This window comes from Hyperolius riggenbachi, chromosome 9, assembly GCF_040937935.1.
Source record: "Hyperolius riggenbachi isolate aHypRig1 chromosome 9, aHypRig1.pri, whole genome shotgun sequence".
NCBI classification, from domain to species: domain Eukaryota; kingdom Metazoa; phylum Chordata; class Amphibia; order Anura; family Hyperoliidae; genus Hyperolius; species Hyperolius riggenbachi.
The window spans coordinates 184,880,040-184,898,128 of NC_090654.1; the positions used below are offsets into that span (position 1 = coordinate 184,880,040).

The window sequence follows — 18,089 nt, forward strand, 5'->3', positions numbered from 1 at the left end:
ACGTATTAGAGGCAGAGGATCAGCAGAACAGTCAGGCAACTGGTATTGCTTAAAAGGAGATAAATATGGCAGCCTCCATATCCCTTTCACTTCAGGTATCATTTAAATTATTTGCCGCCTTATTCTAAAATGTCATAAACAGCATCAGCAGCGTGGTGGTGGTATGTGTAGGGGACGGATGAGCCCAAAGGCCGTATCATGTAGGTGAGGTGTTACTCTGGGTCTTTAGATGCTGTTTTTGACATTTGCATAATTGTAATTGACGTGTTATTATAACAGTAATTACCAGAGTGTTATAGTATATTGAAATTATGGCCTTGATATACTAACGTTCTCTGCACTAGAGATAGCTAGAAAATATAAATGATCCTGAAAGCATGGACTGACATTATTAAAGAAAGAGTCCACTATTAGTTAGACAAAAAAAAAAAAAAAAAACTTCAAACCTTAACTGAGTCATATCAGACTATGGCAAGAGTGACTTAAAGGACCTCTGTCGTGAAAATCTTAAAACTTAAAATACATGTAAACATATACAAATAAGAAGTATGTTTCTTCCAGAGTAAAATGAGCCATAGATTACTTTTCTCCTATGTTGCTGTTACTTACATTAAAGAGAACCTGTATACAAAAAAGTTCACCTGGGGGGTACTCACCTCGGGAGGGGGAAGTCTCAGGGTCCCAATGAGGCTTCCCCCTCCCCTGTAGCTGCAGGCAGTCCAGCGCTGGCTCCCCCGAAGTGTCTCGGAATCCTCACTCGACAAGCCTGACAAGCGCTGATAAGCGCTGATTTATTCACCTTAGCTGGCTTCAGCGGGGGCGCTGTTGCGCTTTCCACACGGAGATAGGCGAAAATAGCCAATCTCCGTCGGGTCCGCTCTAGGAGACTTGCGCCTGCGCAGTAGAGCGGCCGACAGTGATCGGCTATTTCCGCCTATCTCCGAAGCGGAGAGCCGATACTGCACCTGCGCTGGAGCCAGAAAGGTAAATATTTACATCCCCGCTGTTCAGGGACCTTTATCTCCGCCACCGTGGGACCGAGGAGGACGGGGGAAGCCTCATTAGGATCCGGAGGCTTCCCCCACCCCAGGTGAGTACACCCCAGGGGAGGTTTTTCTCAATACAGGTTTTTTTTAAAGAGACTCTTAAGCGAGTCTGAATTCACTTTTTTAACATGCAGTCATGTTAACAACTATAACCCCTGCTAAAACGCTGCTATCCCGCGGAAAAACGAGGGGTTTATACCCCCCAAATCCCTCCTGCAAAATGCACGACTTTCTTGGTCGTGGATTTTGCTGCTGATGGAGGCAGAGCTATGAGCTGCAGCTCTGCCTCCATGCGCGTCGGATCTCCGCTTTTCCCCCGCCCCTCTCTGTGAAGGAAGATTGAGAGGGGCGGGGAGAGGCGGCAATCAGCCGGGATTGACGCGCTAAGAGGCAGAGCTACAGCCATAAGCTCTGCCTTACTCAGGAAGCGCTCTCTGGAGTTAGGAGAGGTGATTTGGGGGTATAAACCCCTCGTTTTTCTGCGGGATAGCGGTGTTTTAGCAGGGGTTATAGTTCTTAACATGACTACATGTTAAAAAAGTGAATTTAGACTCGCTTCAGAGTCTCTTTAAAGAGAAACTCCAACCTAGAATTGAACTTTATCCCAATCAGTAGCTGACACCCCCTTTTACATGAGAAATATAATGATTTTCACAAACAGACCATCAGGGGGCGCTGTATGACTGATTTTGTGCTGAAACCCCTCCCACAAGAAGCTCTGAGTACCGCGGTACTCTGGGCAAACTGCCACAATGTAACAATGTTCACAGACAGGAATTAGCTGTTTACAGCTGTCTCTAACAGCCAAAACAGCTAGGAGCAGCTACATAACCTGCCCACAGTAAAAATGTTACCATGTAATACATGTCCGAATGTGAATCTGGGAGAGAAAAGATTTTACAATGAGCAAACACTGCCTAAATCATTTATACATAATTATGGTAAAAAATGAAGCACTTTTTTTACTACATTATTTTCACTGGAGTTCCTCTTTAAGTAGTAGAAATCTGACATTACCAACAGATTTTGGACTTACCCATCTTCTCATGGGGGTTCTCAGGGTTTTCTTTATTTTTAAAAGCACTTAGTGAATGGCAGTTGCTCCCTCCAACTGCCAAAAAAAGTGTATGGTGAGCAGGGAGGCTGGCCAGCATCTTTATATAAATCTTTTTTCGGGGGAGGTTTTTATAAAGAATAAAGGCCATGCTGAGAATCCCCCATGAAGAGATGGACTGACCCAAAACCTGTCTGTAATGTCAGATTTCTACTACCTACTGTAAGTGACAGCAACGTAGGAGAAAAGTAATGTATGCCTCATTTTACTCTGGAAGAAATGTACTTCTTATTTGTATGTGTTTTATATTTTAAGATTTTTGCAACAGTTCGCAAACCTGCAGTTGGGAGATTGCAGTCACAAAATGTGGCATTGCAAAATTCTGTCAGCTAACAGCAAAAACTGGTAGATTTTTATTTTATTTTTAGTAAGCAAAAACCAGCTTTGCTGCATCATTTGAGTTCCCCAATGACCTCCAGCCCAATAAGGTGGCTATGGAAGAGTAATGAACAGAGTGCCAGAGTTTATCAGTAACAGACCACTCGGAATATTATCTGCTTGCTACACAACCTTCACATCAAGGTTATAGAAAATATGATGTAACAATATCCTATATTCAGTTACACACAAGTATATGGGTCCACTGACTGCTTACCTCCCATGAGAGTGCAGATATTGATATATATACAGTTACACAAAGAAGTACAGATGCCATCAGGGCAGATGCCACTGATCTGAGATTACAGAATCTTTTGGGACCAAGACTGAAACAATATCACAAGTTTTTTTTCAGCTTTTACTTGTTTGTTTTAGCTTTTAAGAATATGTTATTAACAATAAATAAGCATGACTTTGAAATCTGCATCTAAATTTAACTTTTTGGCATCAGACTATCCATTGTAATATACTGTATTATAGTCCTCTCTAATTCAACAGTAACAGAGTACTGTAACTATTTTTTATTCAGCAAATAGATTGATGTTTTTCGCATAGTATGTAAAAAGATCAACACCTACATCATAGATTTGTAAAATGTTGTACTGATACTCAGTTTGTCTTTATTAACACAGGATTGTTTCCAGCCCAGCTCAATGACAAAAAAATATTATTTTGGTTTTGGATATTATGGAAATGGATTAGAACATCTTTGACATGTCTGTGACAGTCAATCTATAATAGTAAACTAAAGTAGAATGTTTTTAGTTCATTAAAAGCATAAAAGTGTTTGAAAAGCATTCGTGCATATTTATGAAGTAGTCCCAACACACACATTTTAGGTACCTGAGAATAGATGTAACTACAGGTCTTGGGGCCTAACAGCAAATCTTTGCATTAGCAAACACCCCCCCCCCCCCCCCCATGATAAATGTGTCTCCCTCCTCCGAGACTGCTAATCTTGTTGGGTTGAAAACTGACTTTAACAATAATATTACAAGTAGCCCTAGCTCTGGTCTTACTCACACTGTATATGCATTTCTTGCCCATAATACATCTGCCCATATCCATCTGTCTCCAAACCCCATTCATACTATGCCTCTCTGTCCCCAGTAAGTAACCCCACCAATGCCCCTCCCCCCCCCCCCCCCCCACACACACACACTGTTCATTTTCACCCGATTAACTCTTCTTGAGTTCATCCTTTTATGATGTTGAGAAACAAGGTGCTACAGTTGCCCATAGTAACCAGTCACCTTTTATGAGTATTACATTTCTAAAATGATGAAAAGTGCAATATGAATAGCTAATATTGCTAGCCACAGGGAATCATTGTATTGCACACTGCTTTATGGGATAAGTGAGCTTGCAGTATAAAGATTAAAAATGTATTATAATTGCATTACTGGTCACATGGAAATCACTGATATCAATGCTCTCTGTAATCCATTCATTTCCTAACTACTAAGCGCACTGGTCACTAGACCTGATGTAGTGATTGCAGATCACAGATCCTGTCACACACAGCCACAGGCAACATTGAGAGGTTCACAGAGAACAGAAAGCACGAAGGGAAACTGAACCAGGAACAGTCCAAGACAAAACCATAAAGGACACCAAGAGCCAATAGCAGTGCAGATGATACATATAGGTGGTAATAATAAGTAAATGAAAAGTACAAAAAAGCCAGGTTTGCCAGCTAGGGCAACTACAATTCAAGCAGATGTGGAACTTATCCCATCCTCATTTGAGTGCCGCCTCTCTCTGTGGCTCACCAGTTACACACCAATTGAAAAAAGTTATACTGGGTATAAAACCCAACATATTTTTTTCATACTTTTTGCTAATTTTGGGCACTGCTTATTGTTTAATTCAGCAAGGAAAGCTGTCAAATGGTGCAGGTATACAGTTCCATAAAATACTCTGTGTTTGGGGAAAAAAAGGAAGTTTGTAAAAAATAATCTCTGATACATGAGGCCTAAGAAAAAAACGCATCTTTTCCCTGGCGTTATGATTATTTCCAGATTGAGGGTCTAAAAGCCGTGCAGTTTTTTCATAACCTTTTAGACCCTAAAAACAAGAAGAAAAACATACTTCAGAGAGGTCTGCAGCAGCTCCTGCATGAAACTCATTTAGACACCAGATTACCACCCTGTTCTGTGGCTTTCCGTCCCAAGCCTGACTCGGGATTACCACTAAGGAGGTTAATTGGGGCTTCTTCTGTCCCTTCTGTAGCAGCCGTGGACCTGCAGAAAGCTTGTGGTTACGGGAGCACAACTGCATGCGCAGAAGTCACCAACCCAGTCGAAAAGCCACCCACTACGGAGGGGACAGCAAAAAACTGGGTGAGAGCAGAACTTCAGCAAGGGACACAGAGACTTCTAGGGGCTGGGAGAAGCCGCAGGTAAGTAAAGATGCATTCATTTGTTTTGGCCTCATGTATCTTCTAAGGAAGGTTGGCAAAATAAGTAATAGATCACAACCGCACTGTTGATCAGGGACAAGTACAGTTGATTTAGCGTATTTATGTTATAAATAAAAAATGTTAAGCATGATGGAGCCTTTTTACATAGCAGAAAGTCAGAAAACTGAAAAAAAGGCAAGCTGCAAATGTAATTATAGAGCAAAGAAATAAGATAGTAAGGTCATTGAGGAAGGGTCATGTATAATAGATTATACATTTTACTGTGTACATTGCAAAACTGTTAGTACAAGCGAAGTGTATATATCATTACAGGATAAACACACAAAAAGCTACAAAATAGCCCATCTGAGAGGAGAACAGAGACTATATCAGCCTTTGCTATAGCTAGAGATTTATGCAACTACACAGCGTAAATACAAACAAGAAGTTTAATAACCTAGGAAGGTCCAATCACAGATAAACTTTCATAAATGCAACCACCGCAAAACACTCAAATGTTCCCATTAACTGTAATCATTATCATTGGCATGAATTGCAATGGCCTAATGGTGGAGATATTCACAGGGTTCTATGTATAACACGATGTTCTAGAATGAAAAACAATTAAAGGAGGGGGTGAATGAGATGAAATAACTGCTCAGTGGGTAGACCTTTCAGCTGTGTGCCCCAAGTGACTTTATGGCTGTCTCTCTACAAGGGGTCTGCTTAGGTTTCCATTAATGTCACACAATCAAAGGCAGAGCCGCTATTGCTGGGGCTGCTCCAATCTCAGGCTGCTGTCTTTGATGTATTGTTAAGTCATACAGTATACTGATGTTTGCCAGTGTCCATTACCATACAGGCACCTTCACAGACTCAGAGGCTCTGCCAAGGGAAAGCCTCTCTGCATTTTAATCATGGACCAATGAGTTACTGCCATCCAAAGCAGGACGCTATATGTCGTATAAAAGGTTATGTCAGAATAATATACACAATATTTTATGAATATGTGTTTGGCCTTCATTTTTTTTTTATTAAAAGGCATTGAAGGCATTGAAGCAAGTTATTGCATATTTTTGTTGATGAGGAACTGTAGTCAAAATAACATGAAGAATAACCAAAAATTGCTTTTTTTCAATATTAATTTATAAATGTAGTCGGTGTTTGCCCATTGTAAAATCTTTCCACTCCCTTAAATGTATTACAGGCAGCAATGTCAGTACTGGCATGTGATCTCTGGAGAGTTCTGTAGCCAGTGAAAAAGATACCTGGTCTCCCAGAATGGTTGGCGGGGGGGGGGGGGGGGGGAGAGTTGTGCATAATAAACAGCCTAGGCTAAGCCTCAGTGGAAGGGCGTGGCTGTATACCAATATACAGCAATATATACATATAGAAAGTGTTTCTGGTGCTGCAGCTAGAAAAATTAACGTAAAAGCGGGTATCTTAAATAATGTAGTACATTCTACTATATGTCATTAATGTTCCTCTGTAAGGAACCATTGGGGTCTCCTCCATCCTCTGGCAGCTTATGTGTCCCTTGCCACAGCTCCACTTCCAGCCGGACTCCCGGGGTCCCTTCCGATGCTTCTGCAGCAAGGCCGCGCCGCTCGCGATTGCACTCACATAGCCGGGAACATTCTGCAAAGGCGCAGAAGTACTGCGCCTGTGCAGAAGAACTGCGTCTGTGCAGAATGCTCCCGGCTACGAGAACTCTCACAGGTGTAGAGGCTGCCGATCTCGCCTGGTAGGCAGCTGCAACGAAGGGGGACCCCGGGAGACCGGCTGGTGAGGAATACATAAGCTGCCAGGCGCTGGAAGAAGCCCCAGGTAAGTAGATCTGCTTTTTTTAACCCCCTGATGTTTCCTTTAAGGATCCCAATTTAAGAACAGATCTATTTTGAAAGGACCATCTACTTGTGGCGTGGCTCAGTATTTAAATGACTTTTTGCGAGTCAACAAACAAGAGAATCCAAAGATTTTTTTTGAGGGGTAGGTATTTTTGTTATTAACCACAAAAGTAAGGGAAACTAATATTTTAGCTGATATTTGTTTTTTGTTAACACAAGATTAGATTTTTCACTACATATGCAGCAAGTGGCAAGCTTTCCGTAAGTGGGGTGTGACTGTGCCTCTTTGTCTTTGTAGATCTCCATGACAATAAAATGTCAACATATGCCTTTGTCGGGAGCTATGTTTCAGTTTGTGCTGCACTAACTTTGAGGTTATAAATCGGTGATAATGAAGTATAGCAAGTGGACAACTTTTTGATCTCTTTTTTTATATTACCCCATGTTTGAATGAAAATATATTTACAACTTACAGCCAAAACACATGTATGAACCCTAGAGACACGTACAGATTGTAATCAGAATTGGGTAGCGCAGTGGCATAGTGGATAGCACTCTCATCTTGCCTGCGTGGGTTTCCTCCGGGCACTTTGGTTGTCCCCCACATCCCACAAACATACTGATAACTTCATTGGCTTCCTCCTAAATTGGACCTAGACTATGATAGGGATTAGATTGTGAGCCCCTTTGAGGGACAGTTAAATGAAAAACTATTTACTCTGTACAGCGTTGCGGAATAATTAGGTGCTATACAAATACAAGATAATAATAATGATAATATATACCCAAAGCTCACTTATATGTTCCAGCCACATACAGTTGGTTGAGGCACTGTTGTCAATATATGATAGGTTCAGCAACCACTATTTTGGAACAGGAGGACAAATGACCACTGACCTCTGCTTTGAGGTCTGGCTGATAACTACTTTGCCACAGGAGACTGGGCAACCACTGCTGTGTGACAGGAGCTTGACTGATAATTACAGTGTCACATGAGGCCTGGTAACTACTGCCCTCTAACAGAACATTGAGTGACCTTTGCAGTGTCACAGGAGACAAAGTAATTAGGGCTTTATGACTTTTTGTGCTAAAAAAAATCAATACAAGCATGCCAGATTTGATTGTCAGAATGTGCTGTTCAAACTAGGAGGTACTGGGAAAGAAAAAATGACCATACTAAGGTACCCTGGGGCAATCCACTGTGATGGAAGTCCACATGAAAAGGGATCACAATGTAAGCGATTTCCCCCAGCTCATAGGCTGCACAAATCAGGTATACCAGTAATAGGTTCAATGGCCAAATTACAATGTTTGTTCTGAGACATATTGCTATCTAACTAGATGCCGAAATAAAAGACTTCATCACGTGTGTGAACTGTATTGCTTTCGTAGGTGAAGCCTTTCTTGATGAGCTGGGACCTCTACAAGTAAGTCAGGTCTGTGGAAAATTTTCCAGCTAACTCTTTTGGCCATAGCAGATTTGAAATGATTTTTTTTCCATGGTTTAAGTGCCAATAACAGAGGTGAAATGTAGCATGGACTTGTAGCAGCTAAAAATATCTAGTTGCAGCACCTGCCTTTGTTACCCAAATGCAGCTGCTTATAACCGTGGAATACGAATACCAACTTGTAGCAGCAGAAACCTGTTATGTAGTCTTCTGTAAATCACTAGTCATAAGTTCGACATGGACCTGCTGCCAGTGCCACTACTAAGAAGTTATAAAAACACACATGCAGTATTTCCTCACAGTGTTACAGGGATACGTAGGGGCAGCATGGTGGCGTAGTGGTTAGCGCTCTCGCCTTGCAGCGCTGGGTCCCTGGTTCTTATCCAGGTCAACATCTGCAAGGAGATTGTATGTTCTCCCTGTGTCTGCGTGGGTTTCCTCCAGGCACTCCAGTTTCCTCCCACATCCAAAAAACATACAGCTAAGTTAATTGGCTTCCCCTAAATTGGCCCTAGACTAGAATCAATACATAGACATACGACTATGGTCGGGATTAGATTATGAGTTCCTCTGAGGGACAGTTAGTGGCAAGACTATATTCTCTGTACAGCGCTGCGTAAGATGTTGGCGCTATAATAATACTAAATAATAATACGTGAGCAAAATAAACATTTTTTGTTTACATTGCTGTTTGTGCCTGGGTATATCATCCTATGACCAAACAGTACTAAGTTCTCTTTGCTGCAGAATCCCAAACCAGTCAAACATCATGTGCAAAAATATTGTGGTTTACCAAGTGCATAGAGCTATTTCACATTGGCATAAGCATCCAATTAAAAGGCCCTACTTTGCTTGGCCCATTTTGGCGAGGTACCAACTAATCAATATAAACTGCTAAAAAAAAATTAAACCAACACTTTCTAATCAGAGTTTGGCATCAGGGCAATGACATTTCTGGGACATTCATCTGGTCAGGAGAAACTCCAATGAAAATAATGTAATAAAAAAGTGCTTCATTTTTACAAAAATTATGTAAAAATGATTTAGTCAGTGTTTGCCCATTGTAAAATCTTTCCTCTCCCTGATTTACATTCTGACATTTATCACATGGTTACTTTTTTACTGCTGGCAGGTGATATCAGTGGAATGAGATGCTGCTTGCCTTTTTGGCAGTTGGAAACAGCTGTCAACAGCTATTTCCCACAATGCAATGAGGTTCACAGACAAGAAACTGGTCCTGACATTACACTGTGGGAGGGGTTTCACCACAATATCAGCCATATAGACCCCCCTGATGATCCATTTGAGAAAAGGAAAAGATTTCTCATGGGAAAGGGGGTATCAGCTACTGATTGGGATGAAGTTAAATTCTTGGTTACAGTTTCTCTTTAAAGTGAACCTAAAGGCAACAAAAAAAAGAGATTAATTCACCTGGGGCTTCCCTCAGCCCCCTGCAGACGATCGGTGCCCTCGCAGCTCCGGTCCGATGCTTCTGGACCCGCCGGCGACGACTTCCGGTTTCGCCGTCACCGACCGACAGGCATGGGAACGCGAGTGATTGTTCGTGTTCCCAGCCTGTATATCACCCCCTATGCTGCTATTGTGGCCTCCTGGCCGCAATAGCAGCATAGGGGGTGATATACAGGCTGGGAAAGCGAACAATCACTCGCGTTCCCATGCCTGTCGGCCAGTGACGGCGAAACCCCAGGTGAGTTAATCTCATTTTTTTTTTTACTTTAGGTTATCTTTAAGGGATATCTGTAACCACTAAGGGAAGAAAAAGTTACATACTCAGGATCCCTGGATCTGGATCCCTTGTACAGCCTTCCCGGTCCTCTCTGTATTCGTGTCTCTGAGTACTTCAGTAGACGAGGGGCAGTGCATGCGTGAGCCCCGACTAATGACTGGAGACCCAGAGTACTTCTGAGGAGAACCAAAGACGCAGAGATTTGAACGGAGGCCTGGCTGGGGAACAAGCAGACCGAGAGAGGACTAGGATGGCTTAAGGGATCCAGAGCTTTTCCTGTTCTTAGTCCAGTATATAACTTTTTCTTCCCTGGATAGTTACAGGTATCCTTAAGTACCAGATGGAGATGATATAAATTTCCAGCTGCTTTGGTGTTAATAAAATTAACAACAGGTCCTCTGAAGGTGCAACAATGAGATGACCAGCAAAACAGGAATGATTTAACAGTTGGAGGCCACTGACTTTTTTTTTTTTTTTTTTTTTTGCTATTTATCATTTCTAACACTGCAGTCCAGGAAAAAAAAGGTTTATTTTTCCTGTCCCGAGAGACTGACAACTAAGGGTGCGGAAATAAATTCTGCTCTCTGCACAACTGTTCTCATGACTGCATCTGCTCAGCCATACAAATCATACAACGTTTTATAGACAGAGCCTATTCAGTCTCGGTCTTGTGTACAGCGCCAAGTCCCCAACCTCTCTACCCCTCCCCAAGTGTTGTGTACTGTAGTGAAAAATTGCTTTATTGAATCTTAATAGAAATATACATAAGAAAGCTGCATATGTATATTTCTATGAAGATCCAATAAAGCAATTTCTGTAAAAGAGCTGTGCCGGATCATTTTGGAGGAGTTGGGTAGTGAACCTAGGTGGTACACAGGTGGATCCGCAGCACGCTTCTGTCCCGCGCATCGCTTGAGTGCTGTTCCTTACACTTTTTTAGTGACCTGTGTAGAAAACACACAAATAGACAAGTGGGCAGGACAGCATAGTGAGATCAGGACCCAGGAGAAGCACCCACATGTACCCCAGCACTGAGTCTCTGTTGTCTGCATAGTGACTTGCTGTGAGTGTAGCAGCAGGTCAATGTTCTTATGAGGGCTCTGTCACTTGTGGAAGTCATCCTCTAAAGCAGGGGTCCCCAACCACCGGGCCGCGGCCCACTGCCGGTCCGTGGGCAGTTGCCAGCTGGGCCGCGGCGGGTCTGGCCTCTCGCCCCTCCTCCCCCCGCGGCCGCCGCTCCTGTCATCTTATGAGCTGGCGGCCGCTTCCTGTCACTGATTCCCCCAGTAGCGGCTGTCCTCCGTATAGCATCTCCTATTACAGCAGCGCTTCCTGTGCGGCTGCTGTAAAGAGGGAAGGAGGCGGGGCAGCGGCTTCCTGTAGCGGCGTTCGCCGTTACCATGGGAACCGATGCCCGCCTCCTTCCCTCCTTACAGCAGCCGTGCGAAGCGTTGCTGTAAATAGAAGATGCTGTACGGAGGAGAGCGGCTACGGGAATCTGTGACAGGAAGCGGCCGCCAGCTCATAAGGTAACAGGAGCGGCGGCCGCGGGGGGGAGGGTGGCCTACACTGGGGCACATGGGGCGTTATACTGGGGCACATGGGGCGTTATACTGGGGCACATGGGGCGTTATACTGGGGCACATGGGGCGCTACACTGGGGCACATGGGGCACTATTCTAGCTATACGGGGCACTATTCTAGCTATACTGGGGCACTATTCTAGCTATACTGGGGCACATGGGGCACTATTCTAGCTATACTGGGGCACTATTCTAGCTATACTGGGGCACTATACTAGCTATACTGGGGCACTATTCTAGCTATACTGGGGCACATGGGGCACTATTCTAGCTATACTGGGGCACATGGGGCACTATACTAGCTATACTGGGGCATATTCTTGATATCATTAGATACCATACTTTGGGGCCCCTTCTTGTCTCTGGCCTTCCTGCCCTGCAGCCACTGTAGCACCCATTCTTTCCACTCTGCACGCCCTCTTTCTGCACACTCTGCACCTAAATATCTGATGATGTTAAAGAGAACCCGAGGTGGGGTTCTAAGAATGAAATCTGCGCTCAGAGGCTGGGTCTGCTTATATTGCCCAGCCTCTGTTGCTATTTCAATCCCCCCAAAGTTCCCCCTGCGCTCCGCTCTCCACATAAATCATCAGCCGCGCTGCCGACACGCAGCGTGTCACAGCGGGCTGTGTTTACTTTAGTCCTGTCACTCTCGGCACTCCCCCGCCTCCTGCATAGCGCTGGTCTCCGCCCGCGTCCCTTCCCTCCAATTAGCGGGGAGGGAAGGAACGCAGGCGGGGACCGGAGCTATGGAGGAGGCGTGGGAGCGGCGGAGAGTGACAGGACAAAAGTAAACACAGCGCGGCTGTGATTTATGGGGGAGAACAGAGCGCAGGGGGAATTTAGGGGGGGGATTGAAATAGCAACAGAGGCTGGACTGTATAAGCAGACCCAGCCTCTGAGCACAGATTTCATTCTTAGAACCCCACCTCTGGTTCTTTTTAAGGAGAAACAGGTATCCAAAACTTGTAAAAGTTTTGTTACCCTATGCCTATGGTATATTTTAAGCTGCATTTATGGCCGTCTCGGCCCAGAATCTAGTGGGAGTACAGGTTCCCCTGAGGTCATTTAAAGATCCAGCACATTGAACTTTAATGCTAAGTACACACAAACCAATTTTCTGACAGATTTACTGTCAGACTGATTATTTCCAACATGTCCGATCTGATTTACGATCGATTTTTCGATCGATTTTCCATTCATTTCTATCAAAAATCTATCGGAAATCAGATCGGACATGTTTTAAATAATCGATATGTCAGAAAAATTGCATCGTGTGTACCTAGCAAAGAAGATAGCTTACCTCTCACCTGTCAAAAGCCACTCCATTATGCGCCATGCTATTGTATAGCAGAACAACGACTCTGTACAGCGCTCATTTCTTGCAGTGGTACTCGCAGGATCATGTTCCATCATGACTGGAAACACCATTAGAGTGTGTGTATGCATGTTTAGTGTACAGCGGCATACACACTTTAAATATATGTCTCCTGTAGATATGGTGACCCCGGGCAACAGTTTCATGAATTAGCTCTTACAGATGTGTTCTTCAGCTGGAACCAAGCACAGCGTCCTGTACCGTTTATAATGGCTACATTTATTCCTGAAGCCAAACTTTATTCATCCTTACCTAGGGCCTAACCTGAACCCTTTCCCTACTGGAATGTAACCTTAACATAAACCTGAACTAAAAAATGTATTTTAGAATTAGATAATTATTCTCCCAGCAGTTTACATAAGGACTTACCACACTCTGTGGGCTGCCATAGTCATAGTCTAATGCCCTACCTAAATATTATGTATTTATTTAGCACTGACACCTTCTGCAGCGCTTTACAGATCACATAATCATGTAACTGACTGTCCTCAGAGGAGCTCACAATCTAATCCTATCATAGTCATAGTCTAATGTCCCTACTATATTAATATTATGTATTTATATAGCATTGACATCTTCTGCAGTGCTTTACAGATCGCACAATCATGTCACTGACTGTCCTCAGAGGAGCTCATAATCTAATCCCTACCATCCTATATAATAAAACCCCTGTCCCTGTGTCCATGCTTCCTCTATTAATTACATTAGCTTCTGTGATAAAACCTGCATTTCACACATACAGACACACATGAGGCTCGATTCTCCAAAGCGTGATAACTGGCATCACAGCAGTTATCACGCGATCTGCCGCGCGCGGTGCTTTGTGCGCGCAAAGCATTACTCCGCGTGATAAAAGAAGGTTTGCGTGCGATCACTCGCTTAAAAGCAGATGCAGTGATTAGAACAATTGTGCAAAGAGCAGAAATCTTTTTCTTTTCGCACCCTTAGTTGTCAGTCTCTCAGGACAGGGAAAATAAACCCTTTTTCTTTCCGGGACTGCCAGAAGATTTGCAGTGCCCTTCTAAACAGCTCTGAGCTGGAGCATGTAATGTCTGTGGTTTGAAACACCTCTACTTCTGTGCATTTGTTTGTCATTCAACCTTATGAGGTTGCCTGTGTTTAGCAACCTTGAGAGTTTACTGCAGAAAGCCTGAGACGATACATTGGCACAGCAATAATTCTACTATGCTTTACAAATTTCTATTGATTGAGCAAACAACATCCTTGTGACATTGTTTTTTAAGCAGCACAGAACACAAACACCCAGCATCTTGCATCCCTGACTCACATCACGTGACAGCAGCCAAAGCTACCAGGATGACATGGAGCAGGAAAACACAGCCCTCCCTGTTTCTATGAATGGACGTTTTCTGGATGTGACATAAACAAATGATTTCTTCCTGTACCAAGCTTTACACTGAGCATCCTTCCCTTCCTCCCTCTCTGGCTGCCACCGCTGGCTGGCCCATAGGTGTCGCTGTTGTGGTCCAACTCTGGTGACGCCTATAGAGGAGCTGGGTTATGGGAGGGCGCAGATGCCGTGATTCTAGAGCTACGATTGATTTACTCTCCTAACGTGAGCCCAAAGAGGCTGCAAAAAAATCGATGCATTGCTCCGGTGCTAAATGCAGCAAGCGAAATCCGGCACAGTTCTCCATCATGCACCATAAATAGCAGCAGCATCTCCCTCTGCCAAACAGCAGTGGTACTTACCGTGACCCTAGTAGGTTACTGGCTCTTTGCAACCATTATGTAAGACTTCCATTTATATCTGGACATCTGCACCCTTAATGTCAGATGGTCACCGGGTTATTTAAACCACCTCATCCCTTGAAGCTGTGGATGCAGGCAGCTCTCACCTATAGCACTCAAGCATCTTGCACTAAAACAAAGCTTGGAATAGGCAGACAGGAGATTTGGCTTATCATATCCCCACCATGTTAAAGGATGCTGCTGCAGAACCTCTTTCCCATCGATCAATGTCAAGTTGCACTTCAGTGATCAGGGAAGAAGAGGTGACGCCCCCCACCCCTCTTCCCACCTCACATACACCTTCCCCTGTAAAGAGGTTTTGCAGCAGCGGTGGTCTTGCCCACTACCCCACATACTTCATCCTAGAGGCATGATCTTCCGTTGTTTTACTCACCTTCTGTTGCCTCCTCGCCATATCGGTGGGCTGCTTGGCATTGAAGGGATAGGCGATACATCTCATGACAAATACATAGAGCTGCAGCTTCCTCTTTCTCTCCTCTTCCTCCTTCTGCAGCTTCTCCAGCTCTTCCTTCTCCTTCTCGCTGACCACCGATGGACTGGGGCTGGAGGGCCGCACGCTGCTGCTCCTGCTGCTAGGCTGCAGCCCTCCGGAGCTTTCGCTGGTCCGGCTTGGGGAGAGCCGGGCCCCTGTGCTGGGAGCCAGCACCTCCTTGCATTCTTCTTCCACTATCTCATCCGATTCCTCCTCGCTGGATGATGGGTCCAGCATCTTTGCCTTAGTGTCAGCAGCAGTGAGTACCCCGGAGAAGCAAAGAAGGGGCCCCTGGAATGGAGCTGAGCACCCTAATAATCCCGTGCAGGAAGCAGCAGCAGCAGCAGTGAGCTCAGGATCAAGCAGGACCTGATGGTGCAGCTAAGTGCAGACTAGGCATTGGCAGTGCTTACGTGTTTAACTCTCTCCTCCCCTGCACCCCCACCGGAGAAAGGAAAGCGGATAGAGACAAAATACTGCCGATAGGGGCTGTCCCATTGATAATTTGTGCCTGTAATCTTCTAATGTGCCCTGGCAGATGGTGCCTCCTCGCCTGCTCTTTGTATACAGGCAGTCACGGACTGGCTAGGGGAGAAGGGAGGGAGATTGCCCCCCCAGGCCGCCTCTGATTTAATGATTTAGGGCCAGTGCAGTGCCTGGTGCATTCAGGTTTTTTATATAAGGCAATGTGTACCATTAGGCAGTGGAAAATAAAAGTACAATTAGAGGTTGGGTGAGCTGGTGAATGTACACAGCAGTAGAGATGTCGCGAACCTCCGATTTTCGGTTCGCGAACCCCGCTCGCGAACTTCCGCGGAAGGTTCGGTTCGCGTAAAAGTTTGCAAACCGCAATAGACTTCAATAGGGAGGCGAACTTTGAAAAATAGAAAAAATTATGCTGGCCAGAAAAGTGATGGAAAACATGTTTCAAGGGGTCTAACACCTGGAGGGGGGCATGGATGAGTGGGATAGACACCAAAAGCCCCGAGGAAAAATCTGGATTTGACGCAAAGCAGCGTTTTAAGGGCAGAAATCACATTGAATGCTAAATTGCAGGCCTAAAGTGCTTTCAAACATCTTGCATGTGTATACATCAATCAGGGAGTGTAATTAGAGTTCTGCTTCACACTGACACACCAAACTCACTGTGTAACGCACCGCAAACAACTGTTTGCGTAGTGACGGCCGTGCTGGACTGGTGCGCACCATGGCCAGAGTGCAGGCCATGGCAGCTTTCCAGCCCATATGGTCGCCGGGCTGTGGTAGCTCAATAATAGAACAACAGTGACTGTCCAGCTGATCGAATTTGGTCTGTCCACAATGAAGCAACAACCTTATTATCTTCTTGTATGTAGGTAGGAGTCCCAGCATAGGTAGGTAGGCATAGGTAGGAGTCCCAGTATAGGTAGGTAGGCATAGGTAGGTGCCTCAGTAGTTAGCTAGGCATAGGTAGGAGACGTAGTATAGGTAGGTAGGCATAGGTAGAAGTCCCAGTAGTTAGCTAGGCATAGGTAGGAGACCCAGTATAGGTAGGTAGGCATAGGTAGGAGTCCCAGTATAGGTCGGTAGGCATAGGTAGGTGCCTCAGTAGTTAGCTAGGCATAGGTAGGAGTTCCAGTATAGGTAGGTAGGCATAGGTAGGTGCCTCATTAGTTAGCTAGGCATAGGTAGGAGACCCAGTATAGGTAGGTAGGCATAGGTAGGTGCCTCAGTAGTTAGCTAGGCATAGGTAGGAGACCCAGTATAGGTAGGTAGGCATAGGTTGGAGTCCCAGTATAGGTAGGTAGGCATATGTAGGTGCCTCAGTAGTTAGCTAGGCATAGGTAGGAGTTCCAGTATAGGTAGGTAGGCATAGGTAGGTGCCTCAGTAGTTAGCTAGGCATAGGTAGGAGACCCAGTATAGGTAGGTAGGCATAGGTAGGTTTCCCAGTAGTTAGCTAGGCATAGGTAGGAGACCCAGTATAGGTAGGTAGGCATAGGTAGGTCCCCTGGTAAAGGTAGGTAGGTAGGTGTCCCCATATAGGTAAGTAGGTGCCCCAGTAGTTAGGTAGGTATAGGTAGGTGTCCCAGTATAGATAGATAGGCAGGGCCTGGCTGGCTCAGTAATAACAATTACCAAGGTCCAGCTGCAACAGATAGGGCTGTATAATGCCAGTGAGCAACACACACACACAAAAACACATCAGGAAAACATTATCTCTCAAAAGAGAGCTGAGTGGTGCTATTTTAGCAATAACAATCATCCAGGAGCAAGCCAAGAGCCTAACTCTTTCCCTAGGAGAACAAGTCTGCAGCAGCTGTCCCTAGTCTGTCTAGCAGGCACACGAGTGACGAGTGAGTGTCATGGCCAGCGAGCCTTCCTTATATAAGGGGAGGGGGGGGGGCTCCAGGGCTTAGTGTAGCCTGAATGGCTACAATGTGCCTGCTGACTGTGATGCAGAGGGTCAAAGTTGACCCTCATAGTGCATTATGGGGCGAATCGAACTTCCGCAAAAGTTCGCCTGGTGCAGGCGAACGCGAACCCCCAAAGTTCGCCTGGAACCGTTCGCCGGCGAACCGTTCGCTACATCTCTACACAGCAGAGCTGAGGCTTGCCTCCTGCAAGGTTCATGGAGAAAAACTATCTGCTCTCTAGCCATTGTTCCCAAAGACTGCATGTGGACAGCTAGATAAGGTATGACACAGGTTGAAAAGTTTTCGACAGTCCCTAGACTCCAGAAGGGTTGCTTGAGACTGAAGGTGGGTACATACATCAGATAAAAGTCTTTGGAAAATGAAAGATCACAGACCAATTTTACCCCCTTCCATGTAGTATGAGAGCATTCTCTACACAGTCTATTCTATTGAGCCGAACTCCCCATCAGATAAAAAATCTTTGCAAGATGCTGAAAACAAGCATGCT

At 44.9% G+C, this 18,089-nt stretch overlaps 1 protein-coding gene across 19 annotated transcripts in view; it reads right to left on the bottom strand.

Annotated features, from left to right (window-relative positions):
- CADPS (calcium dependent secretion activator) overlaps positions 1-15,727 on the bottom strand; it is a 769,567-nt gene extending 753,840 nt beyond the window's left edge. For 8 of the 19 annotated variants that reach the window (XM_068253783.1, XM_068253782.1, XM_068253779.1 and 5 more), the window contains exon 1: positions 15,089-15,724. In XM_068253783.1, coding sequence (XP_068109884.1) covers positions 15,089-15,424 — 336 coding nt within the window. In that variant the 5' untranslated portion in view covers positions 15,425-15,724. Of the gene's footprint in view, positions 1-15,088 lie in introns of all 19 variants that reach the window. The other 11 variants (XM_068253774.1, XM_068253772.1, XM_068253776.1 and 8 more) reach the window with 4 other exon arrangements.
- Between the last annotated feature and the right edge of the window lie 2,362 nt (positions 15,728-18,089).